This window comes from Vidua macroura, chromosome 2 (genome assembly GCF_024509145.1).
Source record: "Vidua macroura isolate BioBank_ID:100142 chromosome 2, ASM2450914v1, whole genome shotgun sequence".
Classification (NCBI taxonomy): Eukaryota; Metazoa; Chordata; class Aves; order Passeriformes; family Viduidae; genus Vidua; species Vidua macroura.
This window is the reverse complement of record NC_071572.1, coordinates 26219252-26246210: the sequence shown is the minus strand read 5'-3', so window position 1 is coordinate 26246210 and position 26959 is coordinate 26219252. Positions and strand designations below refer to the sequence as shown.

The 26959-nt window shown below is 37.7% G+C and overlaps 1 protein-coding gene across 1 annotated transcript; it reads left to right on the top strand.

The window, feature by feature from the left end:
- The first annotated feature begins 66 nt into the window (after positions 1-66).
- Positions 67-24122, top strand: DCUN1D2 (defective in cullin neddylation 1 domain containing 2). The gene is made up of 7 exons (XM_053971822.1): positions 67-142; positions 2532-2748; positions 5797-5965; positions 8395-8525; positions 18997-19079; positions 20330-20426; positions 21084-24122. Exons 1-7 carry the CDS (start codon positions 140-142, stop codon positions 21161-21163), a joined length of 780 nt encoding a protein of 259 aa, XP_053827797.1. The 5' UTR covers positions 67-139; the 3' UTR covers positions 21164-24122.
- The last annotated feature ends 2837 nt before the right edge of the window (positions 24123-26959 follow it).

Below are 26959 nucleotides of genomic sequence, written 5' to 3'. Positions count from 1 at the left end.
CCGCACCGCGACCCCGCGCTCCGCCTCTGCGGCCCGTGCCCGGAGCGCTCCCCGGCGGGAGGCGGCGCGGGCGGGCCGGTGCGCGCCTGCGCGGGAGGCGGCGCCGGGCGGTGAAGTTGGTGGGAGCGCCGGTGATAAAATGGTAGGTTGTGCGAGCCCGGGGGGGAGGGGAGGCGGTGAAACGAGGGAAGGAGAGCCTCGAACAGCCCCCCGGCATCCCCCGGGCTGGCGAGCTGAGCGGCCCCGCACCTCCCGCCGCGCCGAGTCCCGTTACCCTGCCCGGGGAGGCGCCAGGCGAAGGGGACGAGCGACGAGGGGACGCGCACCCCCCGTGCGGAGTCGCTCTCCCGCCGCCTCCTCCGCCGGGCCAGGAGCGGGGAAGGTCACCGGGGTTGGCGGGGGAAGGGAGGGGGCCGGGCCCCGCCGCGGGTATTTCGAGCGCAGACAGCCGGCGCAGCGCGTACCTTTCCCTTTTTTGGGATTGGGGCTGGCGGGGCAGGTCACCGGAGCTGCGAGTCCCTCGCTCCCACCGGCCCCTTCCCCGCCGAGGGACGCGGCAGGTGCAGCCGGAGGCGGTGGGAAAGGTGCGGTACAAATTCCCTTGCTGGGTCGGGGTGGCGGGGTCGGCCGGGGCTGTTTTGGGAAGGAAGGGCTCTCCTTGTGCCTCTGCAGCACCTTCAGCGCTTCCCTGGGGCGTGCGGTACAGTGTCATTAGCGCTGGGAGAGGGCTCCGGAAACGTGGCTGAGCCGTGCCTGGATGCGGGGTGCGCATCCTTGTTCGGGTGCCACCAGCGAGGGGTCGTGCTGGGGACAGGAGCTCCAGAGCCGCCCCGGCCCCGGGGAAGGTGCGCGGTGCCGCTCCCGGGCACCGGCCGCGGATGAGCGGTAGGAACCGTGCTACGTGGCAGGGTAGTGGGCTGGAGACACTTGTGTGTTTCTTATCGCTTCAAATAATTCAGTGTTTCATTTCGCTAGAAAATATCCGTAAATGCCTGGCGTTAACTAGGCTTGAAAGAGGACGTGGGGTTTGCTTTGGCGTTGTTGGCAGAGTCCTCTGTTTTGAAGTGATTATCGCTAAGTTTGTTGCCCAGAAGAAGTTTATGTAACTGAGGAAGATCTAGGTGCAGAGACTCCCTTAGCTAGACCTTCATGAAAATTTGGAGGCAGGCTGGAAACCTGCAGCCAAAGGATTATTAGCTATTTACTTACCAAAGTATGTAGTAGTTAAATTTTGCACGTTTTTCCTTCCACTGTACACATTTCTTGTGTAAAAAGAAACCCAGCATGTTTCTTCTGATGTTAAATTGAAAAATCCTGTATGAAAGACCAAAATCCTTATCTTGTTTACATGATGTGTTTCTTGTCTCAGGACCATCTATAGTCAAGATGTCCATATGGGTACAAGAGATAAAAAGTAAGCTGAAAGATGGTTCCATGTTTACTGCTCACTGGATCAGGATTCAGTTCTCTTTTAAGAGATCTGTAAATTTTCCATTACACCTAATGATTTGAGCTGTAGTGGGGAATTTTTACAAATTTCTTAGCTTAATTGGTGGCCCAGAACAAGCGTTAAGTATGGTTTAACAAAATTGGAAGGTACAGAATATAATAAAAAACAGAGTTTGACTTAAGCTATCTCCTTCTGCTTCTAACTTCATGGAAAGAATAATGTTGAAATATGTTACTAGCACATTTTCTCCCTGTAAAATGTCCATTCCTACCTCTTGGGTGTTCCAGAAGTTTAGGGGTATTGTCTCCATGTGGTTGCTTTAATTGAGAGAAGCATCATATTGATTCCTGTAGACCACTGCAACAGGTTTTTTGTTGTTTAATGTGTTAGTAGTATAACCATATTTTTCAAAGTTTAATTAAAGTTTTAGATCACATTTACAGCAATCTTACAGTTTCATTGTAACATTCAGCAGTCTCTGATATGTCCACTTCATCTGTTTTATTTTTGCCTTATGTCTTCTGTTGGCAGTGTTTTATAACATAATTATATGAGAAATGCTTCTGCCTTTTTCAGCTGATGACTGATTAAACTTTGCATTGTTAATTGTTGCTAAGAAAATATTAGGAAAACTCTTGGATATTTTTTCTCCATGTATGGACTTATACAGAATTTGAGAATCTGTAAGTTGCACCTTTTTAATTTCTCTTTTTTATAACCACTAGGCATATCTTTCAGAAGATAACCATATTGTAATATGACGAAACTTGTGTTTACTGCTGTTACAGAACAGAAAAAAACGTCAGCATATGTGAGCAATAAAGCAGAAATACAAGTTTGTTACTGACAGAATATGTGCTGCTAAAAATGTATGTATAGATACTGTCATTTCAATTTTCAGAAGAAAATGCTGTCTATTTAACTGCAGAAGAACAAGGCTTTGTCTTCCTGTAATTCTGAAGTGAAAGTTGTCATCAACAAGAAAACTAAAACCTTTAAAAGATAGGCATTAGTAGTAGAATGCTGAAACAAACTTCTGGATTAGCTTCATTGGCTTTCCTGCTTCTTTTGCATCCCAAAGCATAAACTTAAATCGTCCCAGAAGGACAAGGTCCGCCAGTTTATCGCATTTACCCAGGCTGGTGAAAGGACTGCTATATACTGCTTAACACAGAATGAATGGAAACTAGAAGTGGCAACAGACAACTACTTCCAGAATCCAGACTTGTACTACAAAGAATCCATGAAAAATTCAGTAGACAAGAAGAAATTAGAACAATTATATAATCGATACAAAGGTAAGGTTTCATTTTCGGGGGAGTTTTTGGTTGGTTGGCTTGGGTTTTTTGTTGTTTTTGTTGTGGATTTTGTTTTGGTTTTTTCTAAATTATGTTGTATGAGAAGTTTTCCTGCTTTTCCCTCTACCATTTCTAAGGAGTTTTAAGTTAAGCTTGCTATCTTTTGCTTTTCACTGTGTGTTTATAGTAATAAGAGTGAAAAAAGGTTTTAAATGCTCTTAATGATCTGTACACAACTTCTGAAGATATTTCTGTAGACTTAAAAAATAGAAAATTAAACTTCCAGTGAGGAAAAAGTGCCAGCTGTCAAATATTGTAGCAAAGTTTATTATGCAACTTATGTGATTTTTTTGCCAATAGCTGCTCCTAAATGTGTATGTTGGTCTTTCCATGGCAGAATAATATGTATTGTTCTTATGCTAATATTTGGGGGAATTCATTCTGTTCAGAAACAATAATATTTCTATACATTAAAATCAAAAATGTTTCCGATAACATTACAGATAGGAGTGTGGCAAAACAGTCAGATAAGAAAACTCAAGAACTAGAAATGACATCCTTGTTTAATTCCTTCGTGCTGGCAAATTACAGCAAAAGTGATGTGCCTTTTCAGAGAGGTTTGGAGGGAAAATCACAGGAAAGTGGATTAAAGGCAGAGTTGTTTACTTTCCAAGTTTCATTTTACATTGTTGTTAAAAAGAACAACAAAAAAATAGGCATTTAAATATAAGAAGGTATGTAATCCAAGTGACAGTGCTTGCTGAACTGGAGCCATCTGACATGGATTGGAGCAGTGCAGGCTGGAATCATTGCTAGCTCCTGTTGAAATCCATACATCTCATGTTTGAAAACATGAGCTCCTAACCACTACTCAACTATGATTTTATGTACTTGTCTAATTGAAATATGTGGCATGCTTTGTGTACACTTCATCCTTTTTTTATGTTACTGTTTCCAATGTTTTTGTTCTTCTTTACATAATCTGTTCTATTTTAAGTAGAGGAATTCTTTAGTACTTCATTATTGTGTGGTAATGAATTATGTAGGGACAAAGAGGCAGCAATGCTATAGTATTTCTTGAAAACAAAAACACAGAGACAAAACTCAGAGAAAAAGGTTTTGGTTTATATATGCCTATGTGTATGTTTACATATATATCTGTGTATATATAGCATATACATATATCTGAATCTTTTGTTTGCTCCTTGAATGTCAGTTTTGGAAATTGCTGGGTTAAAAATATATTCAAATTCATAAATGCTTTTAAGACATGGAAGAAGATTATCATGAATGTTATTTGTTATTTATAAATTTCTAGCAGTAGCAAACTGCACCATCTGACTTTAGTGAAAGCAAGTCTAGCCAGTTTATGTCAGTGTTTTAGTTAGCAGTACACCTTTGCAATTCTGGCACTTAAATACTGTAGGTGTAAACATTAAAAACTTTCACAAGATTTGACAGAAGACTGTAAAAGTTTTGGTTAAGCACCTTTCCTTGATTCATATCTGGCTTAAGCCTGAGTCACTGACCCCTGAACAGTAAGGGATTCCTTTGTTCTACAAAGCCTGTAGAATAGTGCACTATACTTGAAATCTGAAATGTCTTTTTCTGTGCTGTTTTTTCATTTTCCTACCTGTATATTGAGCAATTCTGTTAAAACAAGCATTGCATTTTTGTTACTAGTTGCCTGGATGATACGAAATATGATAGGGATGAAAAGTCTCCTTGTTGAAATCCACTAGAATTTTTCCACTGATTTCAAGTGGAACATCTTGCCTTCAGTTCTTCAATTACTCCCCAAATACACAAGAAATATGTTTTACATGTCTTAGAAGTAGTTGAATAGATACATTTACTTGTTATTTGGGATCGAAGGTCCCTGAATTATACCTTGGGTGTAATTCTTAGTTTAACAGATGTAAGTCTTTTTGCCAAATTAACTACCTCTGTGGAATTTACAATTTCTTTCACTGTAGTATTGGCTGGAAAAGTAAAAGAGATCTTAGCTTAAGAATTAAAATAAAATTCAAAAGGGTTTATCTAGGCTTGATTTTTTTTTTTTCTTTTAATCAACTTCTTGGATCAGGACTTAAAAATAGAATGGTTGAAAATGGTAGCAGTTCAAGAAGTTACTATTAAATCTACTCAAGAGATCCTTTTTTTACATAGTCCAACTTATGATATTGAAATGTCTTCCTCTCAAAACTGGGAAAGACAGTTTTGTGGTTTGTAAAGTCTCAAGCTTTGAAAACTAGAGGTTTGGGTTTATTTTCTTTTGTTTTCAATTGATTTTTTCTTCTCCAATTACCTAACTTTACATGCAGGGGGTTGTTTGTTTGGGGGCTTTTTCAAGAGAGTATTTTGTTACAGAATTATTATAAGGCATCTACCAGCATTCAGAAAGATACTACTGGGGAAACTATATTTCACTTGTACTAAATAGTATTGATTAGCTTAATACTCAGTTATGCTAAGGCATTGTTTGAACAATGTTTTGGTGATTTCCCTTACTTTTAATTAAACCCTCAAAATGTTTAAATGTGGTCTTTAAGTAGATATAGTAGATACCCATATGTCACTATCAGGAAAAAAAAATCTGGGGTCTAATGTGGTAGGTGTATTTTTGTTGGACTTGATTTTGGGTTGGTTTGGGGGGTTTTTTTAAGCTTAATGCATGCTGACTAATATAAATATGTTGTACATTTTGATATACTTTATCACCCTTACTATTTCTAAATGTAGGTAGCATTTCCTAAGGTAACTCAAATCTTTTATAGGGGATTGTGGAGGGAAAAGAAAATTATTTAGTTGATGTCAGCAGGTAAGTTCAGGAAAAGTTGCAAACCAATTTCTCTGTAAGTTTAGAATACTTAATCTGTTTACTTATTCTGTTTTAAAACAACTATTTAGACTTCAAGTGGAAACATTTGTGAAGGTTATGAAAAAATGATTACCTGTATTATGCAGCATATCAGAGCTGTCAGATGATTATTTGTTAATATGTTTTATAAATAATTACAATTCTCGTATTTGTATTTTGAACTGCAGACCCACAAGATGAAAATAAAATTGGCATTGATGGGATTCAGCAGTTCTGTGATGATTTAAGCCTGGACCCAGCCAGTATCAGTGTTCTGGTTGTGGCATGGAAATTCAGGGCAGCTACGCAGTGTGAATTCAGTAAAAAGGAATTTATTGATGGCATGACAGAGTTGGGGTAAGTATCCATTTCTGCACAGTTTGTAATGTAAGGCCTGAATTGTGTTTCTGTTCGAAACATTTTCACTTAAATTGTGTAAAGCTTTAAAAAGCTGTTGAGGCTAGTGCCAAACTTAACAGGTGCAAAATGCCTGTAGTGTCTTGTCTTCCTTGAATTGGTGCTTTACTGCAAAGCCTTAATGACCACAGTAGGGGGGAAGCAAAATAATTTCTACCTGTACAGCAAGGGAGTCAGATGATTCATGTATCTTTTTATGTAGTTCATAGTAAGCATATGCATATTTGTGTTAAGGATTTGAGTTGGACCTCCTGCTGTTAAAAACTGAAACTCACTGGAGGTATATGAAAGGTGAAAAATGTCAGTGTTGAAGCAGAAAAGAAATAGGAAAACAGAAAAGAGCCTTCAATTCTTTACCTTGCCACCAACAAATGGACCCATCTTTCTTTTTGTCCATTTTACCACCTATACTTTCTTCTCTTTCATACTAGATACTTCACTTGTACAAAATATCTATGGGGAATTGAAATAAAAATGAGGATATTGGTAGTAGAAAAGATTGGTCCAACTGTGATGTAACTGATAAAAAATTCCTTTCTGGGTTATGGAGCTGTTCTGGATAATAAGCTTTGAAGGCCGTGTCTGCTTGCCAGTAAAGTCAAACGTATATCATTATAAAATAATATTTTGTGTCTAACTTTTCCTTGCAAGAGGAGCAACATTTCTAATATTTAGAGATGTCAAATGACTCTTTTTAACAGATTGCATTAAATGGGTGGATAAGTACATTTTATTACTTGTTCCTCTTTTTTGTAGCTAAATAATTTCATTTGATCTTAGAATGGCACCTTAATCAATACATTTCTAAGACAGACCAACTTTTAGGAAATGTGGTGGGTGTTTTTTGAGCAGGGATTGTAGTGGTCTGATGTTACTGACCTCATCAGTTACTGATTTCTTTTTAGGGAATTGTGATGAAATTCTGATATCATCTGAAGTTCACTGCTTTATTTTGTCCCACTGGGTAGCTCTGAGTAGAAATTACAAGAATAATTATGATTTTCTAACCATGGACAGAAATTAAGTGCTCGTGCTATTATATTAAAGGTTGCCAGCATTTTTTTTTTTCCATAAAAGTGATTAAAAAGCATTTGCTAAACCACCTGTTCTTGGAACAACAGCTGTTCTTAGGAGCATAATATGGCTGTGCCTACTTGCCACAGCACTTATTGAGAATTTGGAATGATTTTGTTCTGTACTTGGAGGCACAGTGTCTGTGGTTTTTAGCGATGAAGACAAGTGAGCAGTCGAATGGAAAGACATTCCCCGAGGCTTAGATCACACAGCATCTTTAGAATGCATATGAGAAGGTATATTTATTGTCTAGATCAAGTCCCTAGAAGAAGCTCCCAAACTGAGCTTCTCAAATGAAGACTGTTGGCAGAATTCTTTCTTTTCTCCTCCTGGTACTGCTGGAGGCCAGAAAGGTACTTATTTTTGTCTGTACTGTGCAAGACAGTTAAAACTGCATTTATGTTTTATGGATCTTGTTATAGTTACTCATCCTTTAATCAGTTTTTCTTGAATCTTTAGAATAAATACAAACATTTAACTATGGGTGACTTTCAAATACACAGTGTTAGTTGTGATAGCTGCTGCTTTTGAAATCCATTTGCTTCACTTTGAGTTTCTAGGTACAATTCAAGATATTGGTAATGTCCTTGTAAACCTTGAATATTCATTTGTCAGCTCAGGTGTTTTCACTGAAAATGTTTTGGTGGTGTTATTCACAGATGTGTTTCTGTTAGAATTTCAGTAACTGGATTCTGTCTTAGCTTACCTGTGCCAGGCTGTTAAATAGTTTGCCAGCCTTCAGGCTATCATTCAAGGCTCATTTTGTTCCTCAGTTTTATTCTCAAGTGTTCTATGATGGGGAGAGAATGACTGCAAATAATACTTCATTTAGCTGTAAAGTCCTCAAATGTTAAGATGAACTGTAAAAAATGTAGTGTGAAGCTCTTTATTCAGGAGAGCAGGGAATAAGCAATGTCTATCTAGATTAAAGCAAAACCACACACTTGTGTTACACCTGTCTTGGGGAAAGAGTAACAGAGTTCAGTGAGGGTTGGGTGTTCTTTGAGAATAGAATAGCATCTGTTCAGAAATTCATCAAGAGATAGAAAATAAGTTAAACCACTGAATCCTGTTTGCATTGTGTACCTAATGGATGCCTGTACATAATGTTCCACTTAAAATTCTTTAGTGAAGGGACATGAGCATTTATATTTTTCAGAATGCTATCCACAAAGATAATATCTTTTGTCTTAACCACTGTTTTGTTTTGCTCTTAAACTAAACCATAAAAAGATGGGGGGAAAAGTAGGAAGAAATTTTAAATATATGTAAATAATGTAATCTCTTTTGAACAGGTGTGACACCACAGAAAAGCTGAAAGCTCTATTGCCAAGGTTGGAACAAGAGCTAAAGGATCCAGCAAAGTTCAAAGATTTTTATCAGTTTACTTTTAACTTTGCTAAAAATCCTGGACAAAAAGGTCTAGGTAAGTAGAAAAAAAAAAAGAGAAAATGTCTGCAGTCAGTGAAGTCTTCAAAATGTTTCTAGTGCTACAATATTGTCATTGGCAATTGTTTAGTAAACTCATTATTGATTTCTTTCACTGACTTCTTTCTCGTCGTCTTTCATTTAATCTCTTCTTAATGTCCCCTTGGTAAAGATAATTTAATGGGGTTCTCTGCCAGTATTGACATTCTCTCACCTCATGTCAAATGAAGTTCCTGCAGTTCTTTGAGACCTGTCTTTTTTTTTTTTTTTTTTTTTAATGCTGAGCTAGTGAGCTCTGTGTCTTAAGAACTGCTGAAACAAGATGTCCCTATCAGCTCAGGAAGAGGGAGAAAACTGGGCAAAAGTTACTGTTCTCCTTAAAATTTTTAGTTTTAGCTCAGTTTTTATGTAAAGTTTAGAAAAAGGGTATTATGGATTTGATTTAAAACTAGTGTGTAAAATTAGGCATAGTTTATATAGCATTAAACTATTATTCTTCATAAAGTTTGAGCTTTATCCCAATCCATGCCTTGTATTGCTGGAGTAAAAGTGATGCAGCATTTCAATTCCATTTTTTTCCTTCAAATCAAAAATATCTAGTTTTTGAATAGATGAAAATACTGCTAAAATGAAGTCCACTCTTTTCAAATTTATGTCCGCTTTCAGAAGATCCTGTGTAGGAAGGAGTTAATGTTTTGTATATAGAATAGCACTGTACCATCATCCCTGTTCTTTGTGCTTGTGTGAGAGGAAGTGATTTGTTGGTTTTTATAGGGTTTTGGGGTTTTTTTTTTTCTTTTTTTTTTTAGCACAGCTGCTTTAAATCTGTGTCTAAGTTACTTGGAAAGTTGATAAATGTTTTTCTCAAGAACTGTTAGAAGAGCAGAATATCAATTTAGACCTCAACTAGGTGTGTCTGTTCCACGCTTTTTACTTTGAATAATCTCTATTGTCTTTCCTCATGTCGTTTTTTTTTTTTTTTAACTATGGACAACTTTTAGCCAGTTTATTTTCTTTATTTTTTTTTCAGCAGTTCCATATTTCATTTCATCTATCACTTTCACATGGCTCATGTGCCACTTTTACTGACACGAAAATGAAGTCTTGTAGTGACTCTGTGAGGTTGGTTAGGATTCTAGTCCCTTAGCTAGTCTTCATTAACAAAGCTTAGTACTTTCAAATTGCAGGAAAGGTAAGTCAGTTACAGCTGAAGTTGGGATTTATGGGATACCTAAAGAAGTATTACAAATAGCTTCCTGTTTTCATTGGGTCATTCCAACATGAAACTCATGAACTTGGGCAGTACATTGCAAAAGCTTTTCACCTAAGCCTGTATGAAGAGTGGAGGAGGGGAGGTAGCCCAACCCAGATTTGGAACTGTGGGAATTGACATCAGCCATGTACAAAGTCTGTTTCTGTCTTATTCAGTTTGGAGCCTTTACTTTGATTAAGTCCAAATAGTTAAACAGAATGAATAATTAGATTTGTTGCCATCTGAGCTGGTAGAAATCTGTGCCTAGCTCTGTCTAGGTCATCTTACAGTGATGACCTCTCCTTCTTCCCCACGTGCACATTTGATGACAGTCAGTCACTGTAGGATGCTGCTTAGCTCCTGCCCAGGCTGCTTGCCTTAAAGTCTTTCTGGTAAATGGTAACTTCACAGAATCACAGAATAATGAGGTTGGAAGAGACCTCTAAGATCATCAAGTCCAGCCTATGCCCTAACACCTCTACTAGACTGTAGCACCAAGTGCCATGTCCAGTCTTTTTTTAAACACATCCAGAGATGGTGATTCTACCACCTCCCTGGGAAGACAATTCCAGTACTTTATTATTCTTTCAGTGAAAAATTTCTTCCCAATATCCAACCTGTACCTTCCCTGACGTAGCTTGAGACTGTGTCCTCTTGTTCATCAGTTGCTGCCTGGTGGAAGAGACTGACCCCCACCTGTCTACAACCTCCTTTCAGGAAGCTGTAGAGAGCAATAAGGTCACCTCTAAGTCTCCTCTTCTCCAGGAGACTTGGAGGAGACTGAGAGGTCTGTAAGTTTATGTCAAGTAAAGGATAAAAGTGAATGGTTTCAATTAATGAAGCAGAAATAATCTAGGAATTCTTTCCTAAATTTCAGTTGCAGGATATTTTAATGTGATTTTTCTAGGGTCTGAAGTATTCAGTGCTTTTTCATAGTATGTTGGGAGTTGAAATTACCAAGTCTGGTACTTGTACTCATTGGTTAGGGACTGATCATTAGGCTAAGAGTGTTGGATTCTTGGATATACACATGACCTGTAAATGTGCCTATTTGAAAACTAACCAAGTTTGGCATAGTGCCAGTGACAAATGAGAAATTCATATTCTTAGCAGATTGTTAATAGAAACCTTTTATAAAAGAAGATGTAATTAAACTCCTTCTGTTGGGTCCTTCAGGCTAAGTGCTAGGGCATCTTTTTTTTTTTTTTTTTTTTAAAGAAATAACTCTTGAGGCTAGAGCTTACCAGAAACTTGTCTGTGATAGGCAGACTGACTTACACAATTATTTTTCATAATTTTTTCTTGTTTGTTATCTTAGCATATTGAAACTATAAAAAATGAGTGAAATATCTTTAAAATGTTCAAACAGCAATGCTTTGGTTATGAGTCATGTTCACTGCTCCATCATTTCAAATTACTTTTTTTTAAATCTGTGTCTGCCATTTTAAGAAGTGATGTGCAACAGTTGTTACTTTATTTATTGTCCCCTCTCCTCTGAAAAACACAGGAAATAGTGATTCATGGGTTCCTTATTAATATGCTGGGTGGTCTTTAAATTCAAACGGTAGAGAAATGCTTACATAGTGTATTCTCTTACGTTAGACAGGGTCAACATCCACCAAAACCAATTCTTGCACATGCTTTTCTAACCAAATGCTCTGTGGTATGCTACAATATACACTAAATTGCCTTTTCAGTTTCAGTAGGTATTAATAAGGTTTGAGGTTTGTTTTGTACTGGTCCTCTGGCTGAACAAGTTTGAGAGCCATTGCCTTCACAAAATATAATCTTAAATTTTTGATGGCAGGTTTCATACATCTTTGTCCATGTTTGCTTAAACCTATTGTTAGATTTGTTTTCTTTCTCTAGCATATAAGTTAAATCTCTGTTTCTGAATTTACCAGTTGAATACTTTAACCAGCCAAAGTAAATATGCAGAATACATTTTGTTAAGAGTAAAAACTTCTTACACAGTTGATGATGTATGTGTCTTCACTTAGTCTCTGGACTGAGTAAAACCAACTGCTCTGATATATTTTATCTCCTAGCTCTCTGATACTGGAATTTTGTCTTCCAACTCTCCTTTCCTTTGCAATCAAATTGATCTAATTTTCTCTTGTCATGTAGTACCCAAACAAGCCAGATAACCTTCCACATGTCTTAAGTATAACTGCTTCTTGTTTTGCATCCTTTTGAGTTTGCAAACTGCAGACAGTATCAAACTTAAGCAGTCTGTTTTACTATTTTATGCAGCGCTGCAATGTACCCACTTGAGTCTGATCTTTCTGATCTGATATTTCTGCAGTTGATTACTCTCATTAGCACTGTGACTTTGTGCTTCTGTTTAATGAAATCTTTCTTGCTTACTTCCATGTGATTTTTCCAATTTGTCCAAATAATTTTGAATCCTAATCCTGTCTTCTATCGTGTTAGACTTTTTTCAGGTTTTGTCTAAGTTGCAGATTTAACAGAAGTTTTCTTTGTTGTATCATCCGAGTTACTTTAGTATTGGGCAGTGTTAGATGCAGGACTGACCTGCTTGGATGAGTTATTTTCTCCCAGTTTGACAGCAAATGCCTGAGGTTCTTCCACAAGTTCTTCCACTTCTTTGACTTTTATGAGGCTTCAGATATGGTAGGAAGCAGTTTGAGATTGCTTCAGCATACTGAGATGAATTTCACCATATCTGGCTTCACTTTGGGCAGCAGTGCTTGAAGACTGAATTTCTAAAAGTTTTTTCTGAAATAACTGTCAGTTTTCACTGAATTTTTTTGCTTGGAGCGTAGCTTGGGAAAAAATCTCTGAGTGTCCCAGACTTTCTGGAGTTATTATTAGCAGGACACAGTATCTTTTATCACACCAGCTGCCATTTGTAAGATGGGGAGTGGGAAGGCACAGAAACCCTTCTTAGAAGTTTTTTTGGTGATAGTAGAATTTTGATGATACCTGACAGAGCTGTCTTCATAGTTCAGAGGGGATTTTGCTCCAGGAAAGTGGTCTTGGAGACTAGGAGTGTGTGTGTAGTTTTGTGTTCTATTTATTTTTGGACTAGCATGTCTTCCTTTGCTTTTTAATTTCTTCTTCTCCAGTTCCCCTCAAAACCAATGCAAGAAATGCTGCCATTATGTAATTAGATGGGAAGAATCCTCTCCAATAAACTAAGTTACATCTGTTCTGTCATGCCCTAAAATAGACACAGAATTCAGTACACTGATACTCATTCCTAGAAATAGGACTGCCTTTTATAGGAGTCTCTTTTCCACAGTTCATGTGGTGACAGTAGGGAATTTTTATTTCTCCTTGTATCTGCAGGACTTCTGTTGCTGTGGTCTTTTCCAACTCGAATGTTTGCATTTACTTTTGTCAGCTCCTGGAATGCTCCAGCCTGGGCATGTGCTGTTTAAAGAAGTGAAAGTCATAGCAGTCCCCCAGGGTGGTGTCTTGTGTAAGGAGCGAGATGCAGAAGGCAAAAGCTCAATGCATAGGATCTGCCATGATGATCTTGAAGCAGAAAATGATGTTCTGATTAATGTTACTAAGCACCCAACTGTTGAGTGTCTTCCAAATACATCTGAATAGATTTGATCATTATCCAAAAAGACAATGGATGCATATAACCGTTAAGACTGTGGCTCTGTAAGTGGTGGACAGAATTAAGGAAAAAAAAAGGCAAAGTTTCAGCACAGCAGTGCCATCTCAATGGCTGCGTGTTGGATCTGGAATACATAATATTTAGATACATTAAACTTGATTTTCGTTTTGTCTTTATATTTTGTAGGTGCAGTTTATCAAGTTATCTGGTTTGCCAGGAGACTTTAAAAATAATTATTATGGATAACTGTGATTCTGTCTTTAATCTGCTTTCTCATGTTCTTTCTACTGTATATAGTGCAATAAGTCTTAAATTTTTGCATGATGCAGATTTGGAGAAGTTTATCTTGCATTCTACTCCCAAGGGTCTGCTTTTCTACTGCAGTCTGAGTGAAATTTTGTATCGTAGCTCTTGCTGGTAAATGTATTAAAGATTAGGATTATAGGTCTTTTGTCGTTTTGTCTACAGAGCAGTTCAGATAGTTCATATTTCTAAGGGCACTTTCAAAACAAGGCCTTAGCTCTATCTCTTTTTTTTTTTTTTTTTTTGGTTGTTTGTTTTTTGGACCTGATACTTGTTTTGATTCTCTTACTGGACCTCCCTTTGAGCCCCAAAAAAGACATGCTCAGGAGTTTGTTACAGTTTGTTTCAGCCCCAGGGAGGAGCTTAATGCATTCTTTCATGGTCTTCACTTTCCAACATGGAAACAAAAAGCCGATTGGGTCCTTCATCACTTCTTTGTGATCCCTTCGTCTGCTTGCTGGCTCAAAAGGTTGTGCTTCCTTCTCTCTGCCAGTTGCCTGGGATCAAGCAAGAGATGAAAGATGAGGAGGGCATTCATACTTGAAATATTACCTCAAGACAGAAGAATGGCTATCTTTGCATCCGGTATGTGGACTTCAAGGAGGTTTCCTCTCCTGTAAGCAGATGAGTATAATGTACTCTTTTTAATTGAAGCAACATCAGCTTTGGCTTTTATCATAGGAGTGTCTCAAGATTCTTTGAAGAGCTCTTTAGACATTAGGGAAGGATATTTTTTTCTTTCTATCTTGTTTTCTTTTTTCACTCCTGCCCTCCCCCAGGCTAGTTATCAAGATGTCTTTCCCCTTTCAATGAAGAATTAGATTCATAGGCAATTTGTAGGAGTGAGTGCATGGAAGAAGTTGAGTGAGGTCTATAAATGAATTTTATATTTATTTTGTAAGAGGTCTGTAAATGCTGTATTTTAGGTGGTCCAGTGACCTTGGTTTGTGTGTATCGTTCTTGCTTTATTTTTGTCCACATTTTCCATGTTGAAAATGTCCTCAATTTAAGGGAAACCTAGTATAGAAGAGGTGCTTCCATCAGTAAAAGTGTGGCATAACTGCCAGTTCTACTAATGCCTCATTGATTCTTTTACTCATGTTTGGGAAATGGGTATCCAGTCAACTTTGTCATCTGTTGTTGTTTATCTGAATGGTACATGGAGAGATTTGCAGAGGCAAAAGGATTTTTGAACTGGCTACAACTGGGTTCATTAGGCTGCACTCAAACTGGTGTTCTGACACTCATCTCCAAAGTCTAAGCAGTTCATCTTTTTTTCTGCTTAAGGTGATAAATAGATAAACATGAAAGGTTCTGCATGGAATTAGGCTGCATCAGCGTGGCAGATGCTGAGACAGAGCCAGTGAGCACAGCCAGACCCTGCTAGGTTCCTGCAGTGCCCCTCTGAAATCCATGTGCTGTCCTTTACCATTCCTCCTGTCCACCACAGGCTCTTAAGCCTGACACTGGAAGCTCTTTGCTGATGTCATTGCAGGGATGAGTGGATCCAGCTCAGGTAGATCCCAAGTTTAGCCATGATCTGTATTTGTAGTGCTCCCCTTGTTCTTTCCCCTTCTGCCTATCTTCTGTGGGGGAGCTTCCAGTTGCAATTACAGCCTATTTTGCTCTAAGCTTTTGGCAATTCAATTAAGTATTTTTAGGTTTAATCATCATGGTATATTCTTGTTATTTTGCTGATTAGGAAAGAAGAAACTAATTCTTGTATCTGTGTTCTAGCAATTTGGTGGCCAAAGAAGACTCTTAAAAATCATTCAGAAATGAAGAAACAAGGAATTTATTAATTCACTGAATCCTGAAAGTATTCACTTAATGCTTATTGGTCAGGCAGGTATAATAGTCCTGTTGTTGAGACAGATAGACACCAGTTTCCATTGTTATTACTTGTGCATTGGTTCCAACACAGTGTTGAAAAGTTATATTAGTAATTCAGGTGAATTAGTGATAATAATTCTGTCCATTTCAAACATGAGTGCACGAACAGGTCTTGTTGGTAGGGCAGACTGAGAGCTAGAAAGCTCTGTTTGGCAGAGGATGACAAGTGAGTGCTGCAGTCCCGGAGGGTGGTTTTGGCACAGCAGGTCTAAATGAGCTGCATTTCATGTTCCTCAGAAATCCTGCTCTCCAGCCAATTCCTTGCTATCTGTTGATTTCTCTTTTTGTTTTCACACTTCCTTAATTTCTAGTGTGCAATGACTTCATTGCCCTGGTCCAAAATTGTACTATGAGGAACTTAATTTGATTCTTATTTTTTCCATGCAGCAATCTAATACATTTTTTTTTAATTCTTACAAGATTTAGTCAAATCTTAAAGGTAGACACAGGCTGTATTTCTCCTTCTGCATTAATTGTGCTGTTTGTTATCACTTCAAGCTTTCTGTTCAATCAGGATAGAAGAGGCTAAGGTTCTTTTAAAAGCCCGTTTAGAATGATGTGTTAATGTTTGAGGATCGATCATACTGCATGCAAAATACTATTTCTGATTGAGGAAAGCTGATTAAGGGTCTGCATTACATACAACTCTCACTGAATATTGATACTGAAAATATTTTTGGGTTTAAAGGAAAGCTGAAACTATATAATGTACAGTATATTGTGTATTTTTATGATGATCTTTAATGATTTAGCAATTTTATGCTTTGGATATGAACATGGATGTTAGCAGTGAAGTCTCTTTTAAACTGATCCTTGTCTAGGTGTTTTCAGAGATCTGTGGATCTGTCTTCTTCTGTTTGTAAAACTTACATTATTGGTCTGTAATGTGGGTACTATATATTTTGGTACAAAAAACCCAGCATATTTCATAGTTGTAGTTTGATTCTTATTGTAATGACACCTTTGTATCTATACAGCATTGAAAGAGGTGTTCCTAAGACTGCCTGAGGAATTTTCGCCTTGCAAAAGCATCTTCCTGTGGGGATGCAGAACTCTAATGGCATAAGGCCTTTTTTCTTTTTTTAGTATCTGTCTGTATTAGTGCAGCACTAATTGTAGCATATCCACAGCAGTACTGTTTATTGATACTACTGTCAGCATGTAGGATTTGAACTCTGTAATTAGGTCTTCCCTTTAAAGCAGAAAAATCTTTTTTTGTCCTCCAGTGCCAAATTTTTCAACCTAGGTAGGGAATTATCTTCAAACAGAAGTGTAGGCATATCCCCTGAGATCGTGGCAAACCTGAAGGCCTAGTTTGTTCACGTACTTTAAGGTTGCATAAACTGGCACCACTACCAAAAGTGGTAGTCCCATCTAGTCCTTGTGTTCAAATAACACTTGTGTTAGTTGATGGCTTTGTGGGATTACAGTGAACCAGGTGAGAAAGATGGGCTTTTTTTTCCCCTTTTAGCAAATTTTACTGAGATAAGAACTTTCCTCCATGTGCCTACTGGGAAGAGCAGCTCCAGCGTGGACCTGTTTCATCCACTACAGAGCAGCATCCTCAGTGGGATATGCATTTTTCATATGTTACAGCAAATAACTTCTGTGTCTTTGTGCAGGAGAATTCATTGGCAGACACATGTACACAGTGTCCCTCAAGTGTCAGCTTAAGATAGTATTTCACATGCATTGTGTTAAACACAATTTTGCAATAATCAAGTTCACCTTAACATGATACTGACTTTGACAAAAACCAAGGAAGTGTTCTCTTTCCCTTTTACCTCTTCTTCTGTGGTACCTTTAATCATCTTTGTTTTCCTACCTGTACTTTCTTCCTTTTTCCAAGGAATATTTCCATCAGAAGTATAAACTTTTCAACTATTAAGGTTTTATTTCTTGAAAGTGCATTTTGCTTCAAGTTGTCACATGATAGAGTTGCAAGGTTTGTTTGGAGAGCTTGAGTCTTCATAAAGAAGCCTGAGTGAATGGGATTAAAGCCAGTTACTGCACAGTGATGTTTAGAAACTATTAAGCTTCTCCTTTTTCATTCTTTTTGCTTTTAATTTGGGATAACAGATAACAATAATTAATCTGCATATCTAAGCAGCAAGTAATGCTATTAATTACTCTCTTCTACATATTTCTTGTGAAAAATGAGCGTGGTGGCATAGACAGGAAGAGCAAAAGGAAGTTTAGTGGAGCATAATTCAAGTTCTGTACTGAAGAGCACTGTAGGACAAGCACTGGCAGCACTGTCTCTGTGTAGATAGGTAGGGGCATATTGCATTTCTCTGCATCTTAACTGCTGCACTTCATCCAGGCCCTGGCCCTGTCTGAAACAGGGACTCTAGGGGCGTGGCTGTGTTAAAATCTGGAACATGTCTTTCAGACATGAAGCTTGATTTCAGGTGACAGTGTCCTTTGGTTTGCAGTGTGATATGTACAATTTCAATTTCAAAAACCACTCTTCTTTTTTGTAGGTGCAAGTTGAGCTTCTGTTTTATGTGCTATCACAGTACTGTCTCTTAAGCTTCATATTCTGTTTACACTTCGTTTATACTGAAAGCACAAGCTGAAATATTTCTGTGGTTTAAGAAAGGCTGTGCCTTATTTTATGGTTGCCCAGTAGGTATCATGTACCTAGTGCAAGCACCAAGGCCATTAGGTATTGTGAGCTGCTGAGGATGAAAACAGGCCTTCAAGGAAACATCCTTTCTACCCTTAAGCTGCATCTAATGTTGCTTCTGCCTTTCTGCTGGAATATGTGGCAGTGCTGCATCTTCCTTGAACCCTGCTCTCAGATCACTGGTCATGATGCAGAATGTGGCTGATTTCTTGAACTTGTATTTTCAGTACTGGGTGTAAGTGTTTGACTATTGAATGATGCCAGAAGAACAGAATTATTGCTATAAGGGGTTCTGTAGAATCATAATACCACAGATAAATGACTTTTTTCATCTCCTCATGTCCTTACATTCCCTTCAAAATCAAGTGTGTCCAAAATGTGATAAATTAGGAGGCGTTGACATCTGTGGATTTAAATGTTTGTTTCTATCACTATTTGCTATGTTTGTGCGTGTGTGTGTATTTTTTTTTTTTTTTTGATTTGCAGAGAGATTTATCATTAAATGCTCTGTTTCTGTAGATTGAAAGTACCTTTAATCTGGCATTGGTGGATGGTGACAAAATATTTTAATTTTATTGATCTTGATGTTCAATACAAAATCTATACTGTTACTGCTTGTCTTCTACCTTTTGGGTCAGGGAGAGTAGAAAACCAATTCCTTATAGTTTTTTTTAGTGATTTTGAAAGACCGTCATTTATTTGAATTATAATATACTAGATACAGCATTAATAGTTTAACCAGAAGGGGTTTATTGCTTATAAGGTACTGCAGTATTTACGTGTTGCTTTATCTCTTGCAGATCTAGAAATGGCAATTGCATATTGGAATTTAGTCTTGTCAGGAAGGTTTAAATTTTTAGATCTTTGGAATAAATTTTTGTTGGTAAGTATGTACTTTATTACTTACTGCCTATCTTATTCCACAGTAGTCTGGCTTTTGTTGGCTGTGTGCTTCCAATAACAAAAATATGGGATATCTCTATACTTCCTTCAAAATTTTTCCTTTTTGAAAACTGATATAAAATAGTCCCAAATTAAGCCAAATTAAATCTTCTCTTTATGGGTTTCTAATTTAGAAGAATGCAAAAAGATGCAGCAACGTGTTCTGCTTGCTTAATCCTGTATCCTCCTACTTAGGAAAGTTCCTGAATGAAAGGAATGATTGTAGATTAAACTGGTGCTGCAGATTCTCAGTGAAAAAATATCACAGCTGTGATTATTGTCAACCATGTATTTTACCATGCTTGTCCTTTTGTAGTACTAATGCATAAACTCGGTCTTTTTAAATCAGTCATAACAGAATTTAATGTTAAGGGACTTTGCATTTTCAACAAAATTTTTTGCCTGAGTAATTACGTTGATTAATTTTTTAGCTAATAGTAGGGAACTGATCTTGACAGGTTTCTTATTACTAGTGCAATTCTGTGGGCAGTGAAGTAAAGATGCATAAATTAAAAGTTAGAAATTCAAAAATATTCTTGTAAAAGACCAGATTGACTCATCCATGTTTCTTTATTTGCATGTCTATATAATTACAAAAAATGAAGTTACATAATATATTATGTATCTTGATTTTCTTCATTTTATCTTTTTATCTGTAGTTTAGGAGAAATAAAAAGTCTTTCTGCATTTCCACCCCCCAGTGCTTAATAGGGAAGGTGTACACTTCTTGAAATATTTTTCTGTAGTTTTTTTCTAAAATTTTTGGCAATATATTTATTTGAATCATTGAATAATGTACCAGTTTCATCAAAGGGGTTTCTGAAAACATTTCATGTTTTAACTGCCTCAGTACATTTTAAGACATCCAAATTTAGATCTATAGATGTAACTGAAGAAAAATCTGCAAGATACAACCTGGTATTAAAGTGTGTTACTTTAGAAGAAACATTTAACCTGACTGTTTAGTTGAGAAGAAATACTTAAATTAAAAGATTTCAACCTAAGAAAGAAGCAAGCAGGAAGTCTTTCAGATGGATTTGTTTGTTTGTTTGTTTGTTTGTTTGTTTTTTTAAGATAAAGAAGGTGAAGAAATGTTTGAAATGGGTGTATTTCTGTATGTGTCAATATAAAGTACAGCTGTGGAATTTGAAAGTAGCTTGGACTGAACAGTATTGTTATTCCTCTGTACAGGAACATCATAAAAGATCAATTCCAAAAGATACTTGGAATCTTTTGTTAGATTTTGGAAATATGATTGCAGATGATATGTCCAACTATGATGAAGAAGGTAAGTAGTACCTGAATATCTTCAAAAATTGGTACAGCAGAATTAAAAGACTGCTATAAATGAACAAGAGAACATGTTTTTATCTTGTGTCCTAATATCTTTACCCTTAAAGTTTCAGCTGCCAATACAGTGTCATACTTATTACCAAAATAGTAGTGATAAGAAGGTTAACTGGTTTGCTGTAATTTGAAAACAGGGGTAAGGATACAGTCACACCATGATAGAGCACATTATTTGAATGTGTTATGCTACAGACTTCTGAGTGAAATGTTTTGTACAAAATTTTTGCTACCCTAAACGCAGTTTACTCTGTTACTAATTCTGTTTTGGAATGTGTGCAGAAATAAGTCCTAAGATATGAATGGCTGTAATAAGAATGCCGTGGTTTTGCTATCAGCTAATGCTTATATTTGTAGTGTGACGTTCTGTGTTTTGCATACATTTTGGTTGTCTTGAGAACTATCGCTGAAAGAAGAGATCCAAATGTAGAATTTATTAGTTAGGTGGTTTTTTTCAAGTATTTTATCATGTTGTGCCTGTTAAAGCTAGAGTAGTGCAGAAATGTCAACATGAGGTAAATCCTGTGTATTTATAGACTATACCAGATTACTGCTGATGATGGTAGGCTAATTTCTCAATTGCTTCATTTCACTGTAGGAGCGTGGCCTGTTCTAATAGATGATTTTGTGGAATATGCACGACCAGTAGTCACAGGAGGAAAACATAAAACTTCCTAACCCCAGATTTGTTGATATGGACTAAATGAACTGCAGTGGGTAATGAAGATTTGTTAGCTGATAGCTGCACATTGGTGCTGGTTTCAGTGGCTGGGATGACATTCTGCAGACAAAACTGAAATTCCTCCTTTCTGCCTAAAGAAAATGATGACGGACATGTGGACACTTCAAGAACAAACTCAGAAGATCCAAGCTGTTTGTAGGCTATTGGCTTCAATTATTGTACTGGTTGTATCATATAGGATGTAGATTTTGCATGTTTTTATACTTTGGAGAAGTTTAACTAGAGGCCATTTTATTAAAGTTTTGACAGCACAGCATGCCATTCAGTTCATAATCCAAAGTGAACACCAGCAGTTACATAAATAAAAATGTATTATATTGTACTTATATTAAAAGCAGTATTTGTGGTATATAAATTAAATCCATAAATAAAACTTATGCAGTATGTTGTATTTTTATAAAAGTTCTGTGGATCTGTCTTGCTACAGAATTGTGAAAAAACCTCAAACAAATGAACATATGCTTTTTTTGTTTTTAATTTATTGCCAGAATGTTACATCTGTATTTTCACATCCTTGATGTATACAGTCATCACATCCAGCCTTTTGCTTTCTCCCAATGAATTTGCCTTCCTCATTTTTCTTCTTGAAGTGCTTGGACATGTAACAATAGCATTGCTGAGGACAGGCTGCTGCTCTATGCTGTGTTGCAACTCCAGCTTTTTTTAGTAACCGTTTCAAAGCAGACATTAAACAACCAAAGATGCTTTTGTAATTCATGTTTAATTACCATAATTCAGTTAGTCTCTAATTGTGTATTTTATTTATTTTAATAAGGAACTGGTGGAATATGGATTTTATTTGTAGCTCAAAACATATCATAAATTCTAGGTAAACATAACGTAGTTGCAAATTCATTTCCTGGCACTTCTCACAGAAAATAGATGCAAGTAATCCCAAAGACTTAACTAGTTGGCTTCCATGGTGGAGAAATAGTTAGGGGTAAGGAAACTTTATATTTATGATTATAAGTATTCATGCCTGTGATTGTGTTGTTCATTCAATTATATTTAAGTGTTCTGTTTCTCATCAGTGTCTTCTGATGTCTAAGCACAAAAAAGTTTTACCAGAAACTATTTGGCGTGTCTTCACACAGGGCTCTTGCAAATGCTACCTCATCAAAATGAGTGTGTCATAGCCACTGTAAAAGTTTGTTAAAATGAAGAGTTGCTAGAGAGTATGTACAGCTATGATCAATATATTTTCTGTATTTAAGGCTGAATAGATGCAAGAATTTTGGAGAAAATAGTGCATTAAGTTATATAAATTATATCTGTTTGGATCATTGAAGTGTTGCATGACAACAGACTCTTTTGTTTTGTAGTTGCCAGGGTATAAAAGCTTACAATATTCTCTTAAACTCTAATATTTAGAGTTTCATACAAGCATTATGTCAACACAACCTGCAAGGACAAGTGTACATGCTGTATACAGAGACTGCCTTCGTTCTTCGACTTGCTAGAATTTCAGTTGTGCATGACGTTTAAAAAGCAAGATTAGGGAAGATTTCAACAAATTAGTGATTTTTCTCTTAGTAAGGGCCTAGCAAGCAAGATACAAATACCCAGTGAGTGGTTTGTTATGCATATTTGTCTTTTTTTTTTTTTTTTGAGTGTTAGCCCTGGCCAAACAGCCGCCAGGTGTCAGCGTCTGAGCCTACTGCTGCATGGTGCTCCTGTGCAGTTAGTTACCCACTGAGGTTATACCAAATTTCTGCTTTCTGACTGCATCTTTTTAGAAAAGCATTTGTGTACATAACTCCAAGTATTCTACAGAAATCAGCAGAGAGCTAGAAGTAGTTATACTGTTTTTACTGCATTTGATTTATGTACACCTCCTCCCCAAAGCTAGCCATTTCTATATCTGTCCCACAGGCTTTGCAGAATGTGTAACATCTTACAGCATCAATTGCATTTATCTAGCCAGAAGCAGTGGAATGCTTGTTCCTCACACAATTGCCACTTAAAATATATAGATAAAATATAAATGACCAGAAGTAGCTTAATTTATTGGTATGTGATATAACTGAAGTTTCATAGCATTAGAGCTTGTGAAACATTTGCTCATGATGAGAGCTCCATCAAATCATTCTGATGAACCTTCTACCTTTTAGAATAAATAGAGCATAAAAATGCATGTGAGTTGAGGGTTTTTTCCCTTGTTAATCAGAGCAAGAAGGAAGGGGTGCTTAGCCCAGGATTTGGTGCGTGTGTGTGTATATATATATATATATGTACACACACATTTAAGTCTCATTCCTGGGGGGATCCTTCATGGGTGACAGTGGAAGACTGGGCAAAATACTCCAGAGATAGTAGCTGGTCCTTGTGAGCCAGTTTTTGAGGTTTGCTATGCTTTTCCTTTTTCTTTTGTTCTTCCTGGTCCTCTACCCATTTTAAATCACAGGTGATTTTTACATTCCCATATGAAATAACACCTTAATACTTGAACAGTCAAAAAAATGCAAATAAGCTGCTTTCACCTCACAAGTTTGTTACATATTTTAATCATTTGCTGCTGTCCACAGTTCCACTTTACAGGGTACTCTGACTTCCATTTTAAGTAAGCTGATACAGTGGTAACACCTAGGCTACTCAATTTATAATCCTAAATGGTACGGATGTCTTCAAGTTGTTCAGTGCGTACAGTATTACTTCACAGATATGCTGTATGTATTTTTAAACTTGGTGCCAAGTTGTTTGGTTTGAAACTGAGCCATAGGATTTGTACTTGCCAATTTCTAAATTTAAATGTAATTTATCATGTGTGTCATGCCAAGGAGAGCAAACCTGCAGGCATCTGCTTATTCAATGCACCTGGGAGATTTGCTGCTGAGTAAGCTGTACATGTGTGTATATTTTTTGGCAATGGAAAAAGGAATAAATGGACTGTCAAAGGATTGAAGTCAGTCATGTGAAATGTCTCTATGGTTCTTGTTAGTTTTCTGCTTTGGAAGTCTTGGTCTAGTGGGAGTTTTTTGTTGTTGTTTTCTGGTTCATTTATTAGGTTCTTGTGTTACTACTCCACCAGCCAGAAGAGGGTAAGGATGTAACTCATTAATTTTTAAGTGGCCTTAATAAATGTTTGGTTTGGTCATTTGTGTCACCGTTAAGCTTTTAAGAGGCTTGACATGTTTAGCTGCAGTACTGTATTCACTGCATGTATCCGCTGGTCACCAGACTCTCCACAATTTGTGTCATTAGTTTGTGCTGGCAATGGGTGCTGTAATTGCAGGAAAGTGTTGCTCAGTCCTGGCTCTGAGTTCTGTTGGAGAAGCAGCATGCTCAGAAATTTGTGCAAAGACCTTCAGAGTTAGGCATTTGCCTATCGTTAATTCTCTTCTGAAAGTTTAAATCAAAATAATTTGTCCTCTATCTTCACCCACTTGCCCTCCGTCTCCAGTGCTTTCACCAACCACGGGCTGCTTTGGTGTTGCACAAGTCTTGCCCTCCATTTCCTGTGACAGTGAAGCTGCAGGCGTTGATGCTTGATCCATGGCAAGCCTGTTTTCTTTACAGTGTCAGCACCAGTAACTTTCCTCAGCTGATGCCAACCAGCATCTCGCACACCAAAAGGCACAGCCCTTCTGAAAAAGAAAAAGTGTCATGTTTTTACAACCACAAACCTGTTCAGCAAAACATGTTTTCTGAACTTTTCATTATCTGCAGTGTGCTGCGTAGAATTAGTGACACACCTCTAAAATTAACTTTTTGGTTCTAAACTGTTGACAGAGAGATCTTCAACTGCAGCTGCCTCTTACAACCACATGCAGAAAATACTGTATTTCAGACAAGTGGGTGCAATGTTCATCTCTTAGTGAGAATGGGGGAATTTAGAGGCATTCACATTTTGATTGAGTATTGGGATACTTCCTCTTGTTGGTGCATATACTTGACCAATTCCCATGGGGGTTTTTTGTGCCTCCTTTCTCAAGAGTGAACTACTCTATTGTTTGGCAAACCCTATAGGTTTCATGTTTTCACCTTAGCTTTCTGTCAAGACAGTAAAGAACTCCATCCTGTGGTGTTAAAGGATTCTTTTTCCTTCAAGGCAGTGGTGTAAAACTGTATGGAAATAATTCATTTCCATTGTTAAAGAATTGAGTAAAGCATTTTTTTTTTTTCCCTGGATCTCAATGAATGTTTTTTAAAGGAATGATCCTGATGCTCAAGTAAAATCCTGCACTTCAAGAGTTGTAAAAATGCAGATCTGACAGAAGTCTGGCACCCACCTGGTAGCAACCTTACTTTTTCAGGATATGGCTCTGCATCCTTTGGATGGGTGAACCTGGAATGAAGAGCATTTCTCTGCCGAGTGTCTTTGAATGGCAAAGGATCACTCACTCACTCATGGTGGAAGCATTTGGGGTGTACTCCTCTTTTAATTTAAAAAGAGTTTGTGTGGACACAGCGTCAGTCCAGCTCCATTTGCCAATTCCTTGATTTGGAGCAGAGCTCAGTGCCTGTAGCATGCATGGGCTCATCCTGGGCCTGCAGCCCATCCATGCACTTCCCTGTGCTGGAAGAGGCAGAGGAGCCACATTTGCCAAAGGCTGCTTTCATGTTCTCACCTTGGATTTCAAATGCAGTTGAGCTGAAACAACAGTTTGTTGCCACCAACACAGACAAGCCTTTTCTCTGTCCTGCCTTCCCATTCCTTTTTTTATGGATTCTCCCCATCTGAAAGCTGTCATATGTACACTAATGAAAAGACACCAAAGATGCATTTTAATATGATTTACCAAATTTTTGCCAGCTCTGCTCAGGTCTTTTTTTTTTCCTATTGTGAATAGTTACCCATCTTCATTAAATTACTGTATTTTATCTCTGTTTAAGACATGTAGGTATATTTTACAAAAAATTGTCTCCTTTTGTGGGGAGTAGAGGTATTTTAGTGTGGCCAGCCTACCTCTGCTCAGAAAGCTCACAGTAGCTGGAAGTACCACATGAAAAGGAGATAATGTGTAATTAAAAATTAAATAAAAATGTCTTTGCTGCATGTTCTATTTTACAGGGTTGAAAAATATAAGTTCTCTGAAATTTTCTCTAGGTTTTTATTATAGCCTTATACCTAATTTGGGCTGTGTTCTGAGCAGCCAAGTGTGTTGTGTTGCAACAGAGTGAAGTCTATGGGAGGCAAAAGGGCAGTGCAACTGCCAGCCACATTCGGAAGGAAAAGATAGATGGAAAACTAAGAATAGCTTTGCCCATTTTCAGGGAAGAACCTTCCATCTGATGAGGCTCTTGCTAGCTCACCACAGTGCCCCAGCAGGAGATTCCTCCTGTCCTTGCTTTGCAAGTTCAAATGCCCATGTGCCTCCAAACCGTGATGCTATGCAGGAGTAGAGAACAGGTGTGTGCCACAGAGGGGTGGATGCACCTGTAACAGAGATATCAACGTCAGTGCTCCTGCCTGGTGTGTTCTGTAAGCTGTTCTGGCCTTGGTTTTCCATTTCTAGTGTTTGTTTTCGGACACGTGGAACGTGAGGCAACCTGCAGTGCAGGGGTGACTCTAAGATTACCTCTGTGTTGCGTAAATGTCCTGGTTGTGGGACATGAGGCTTGTTCCCCCTGCCCCACACAGGGCTGGCATCCACCACTTGTGGCAAACCAGCCCTACAGCAGGCTGGACATGCCCCACTGATTCTTGTCCCTGCATATCCTCTGGTCCCTTAGGGCATAATTGTCCTCCCCTCCTTTTTTTTTTTTTTTTTTTTTTTTTTTTTTTTTTTTTT

Coding starts and splice junctions, on each gene's coding strand:
- DCUN1D2 (XM_053971822.1), top strand. Junction 5,966..8,394: donor GATGGCATGACAGAGTTGGG/GTAAGTATCCAT, acceptor TCTTTTGAACAG/GTGTGACACCACAGAAAAGC. Junction 20,427..21,083: donor GTCCAACTATGATGAAGAAG/GTAAGTAGTACC, acceptor ATTTCACTGTAG/GAGCGTGGCCTGTTCTAATA.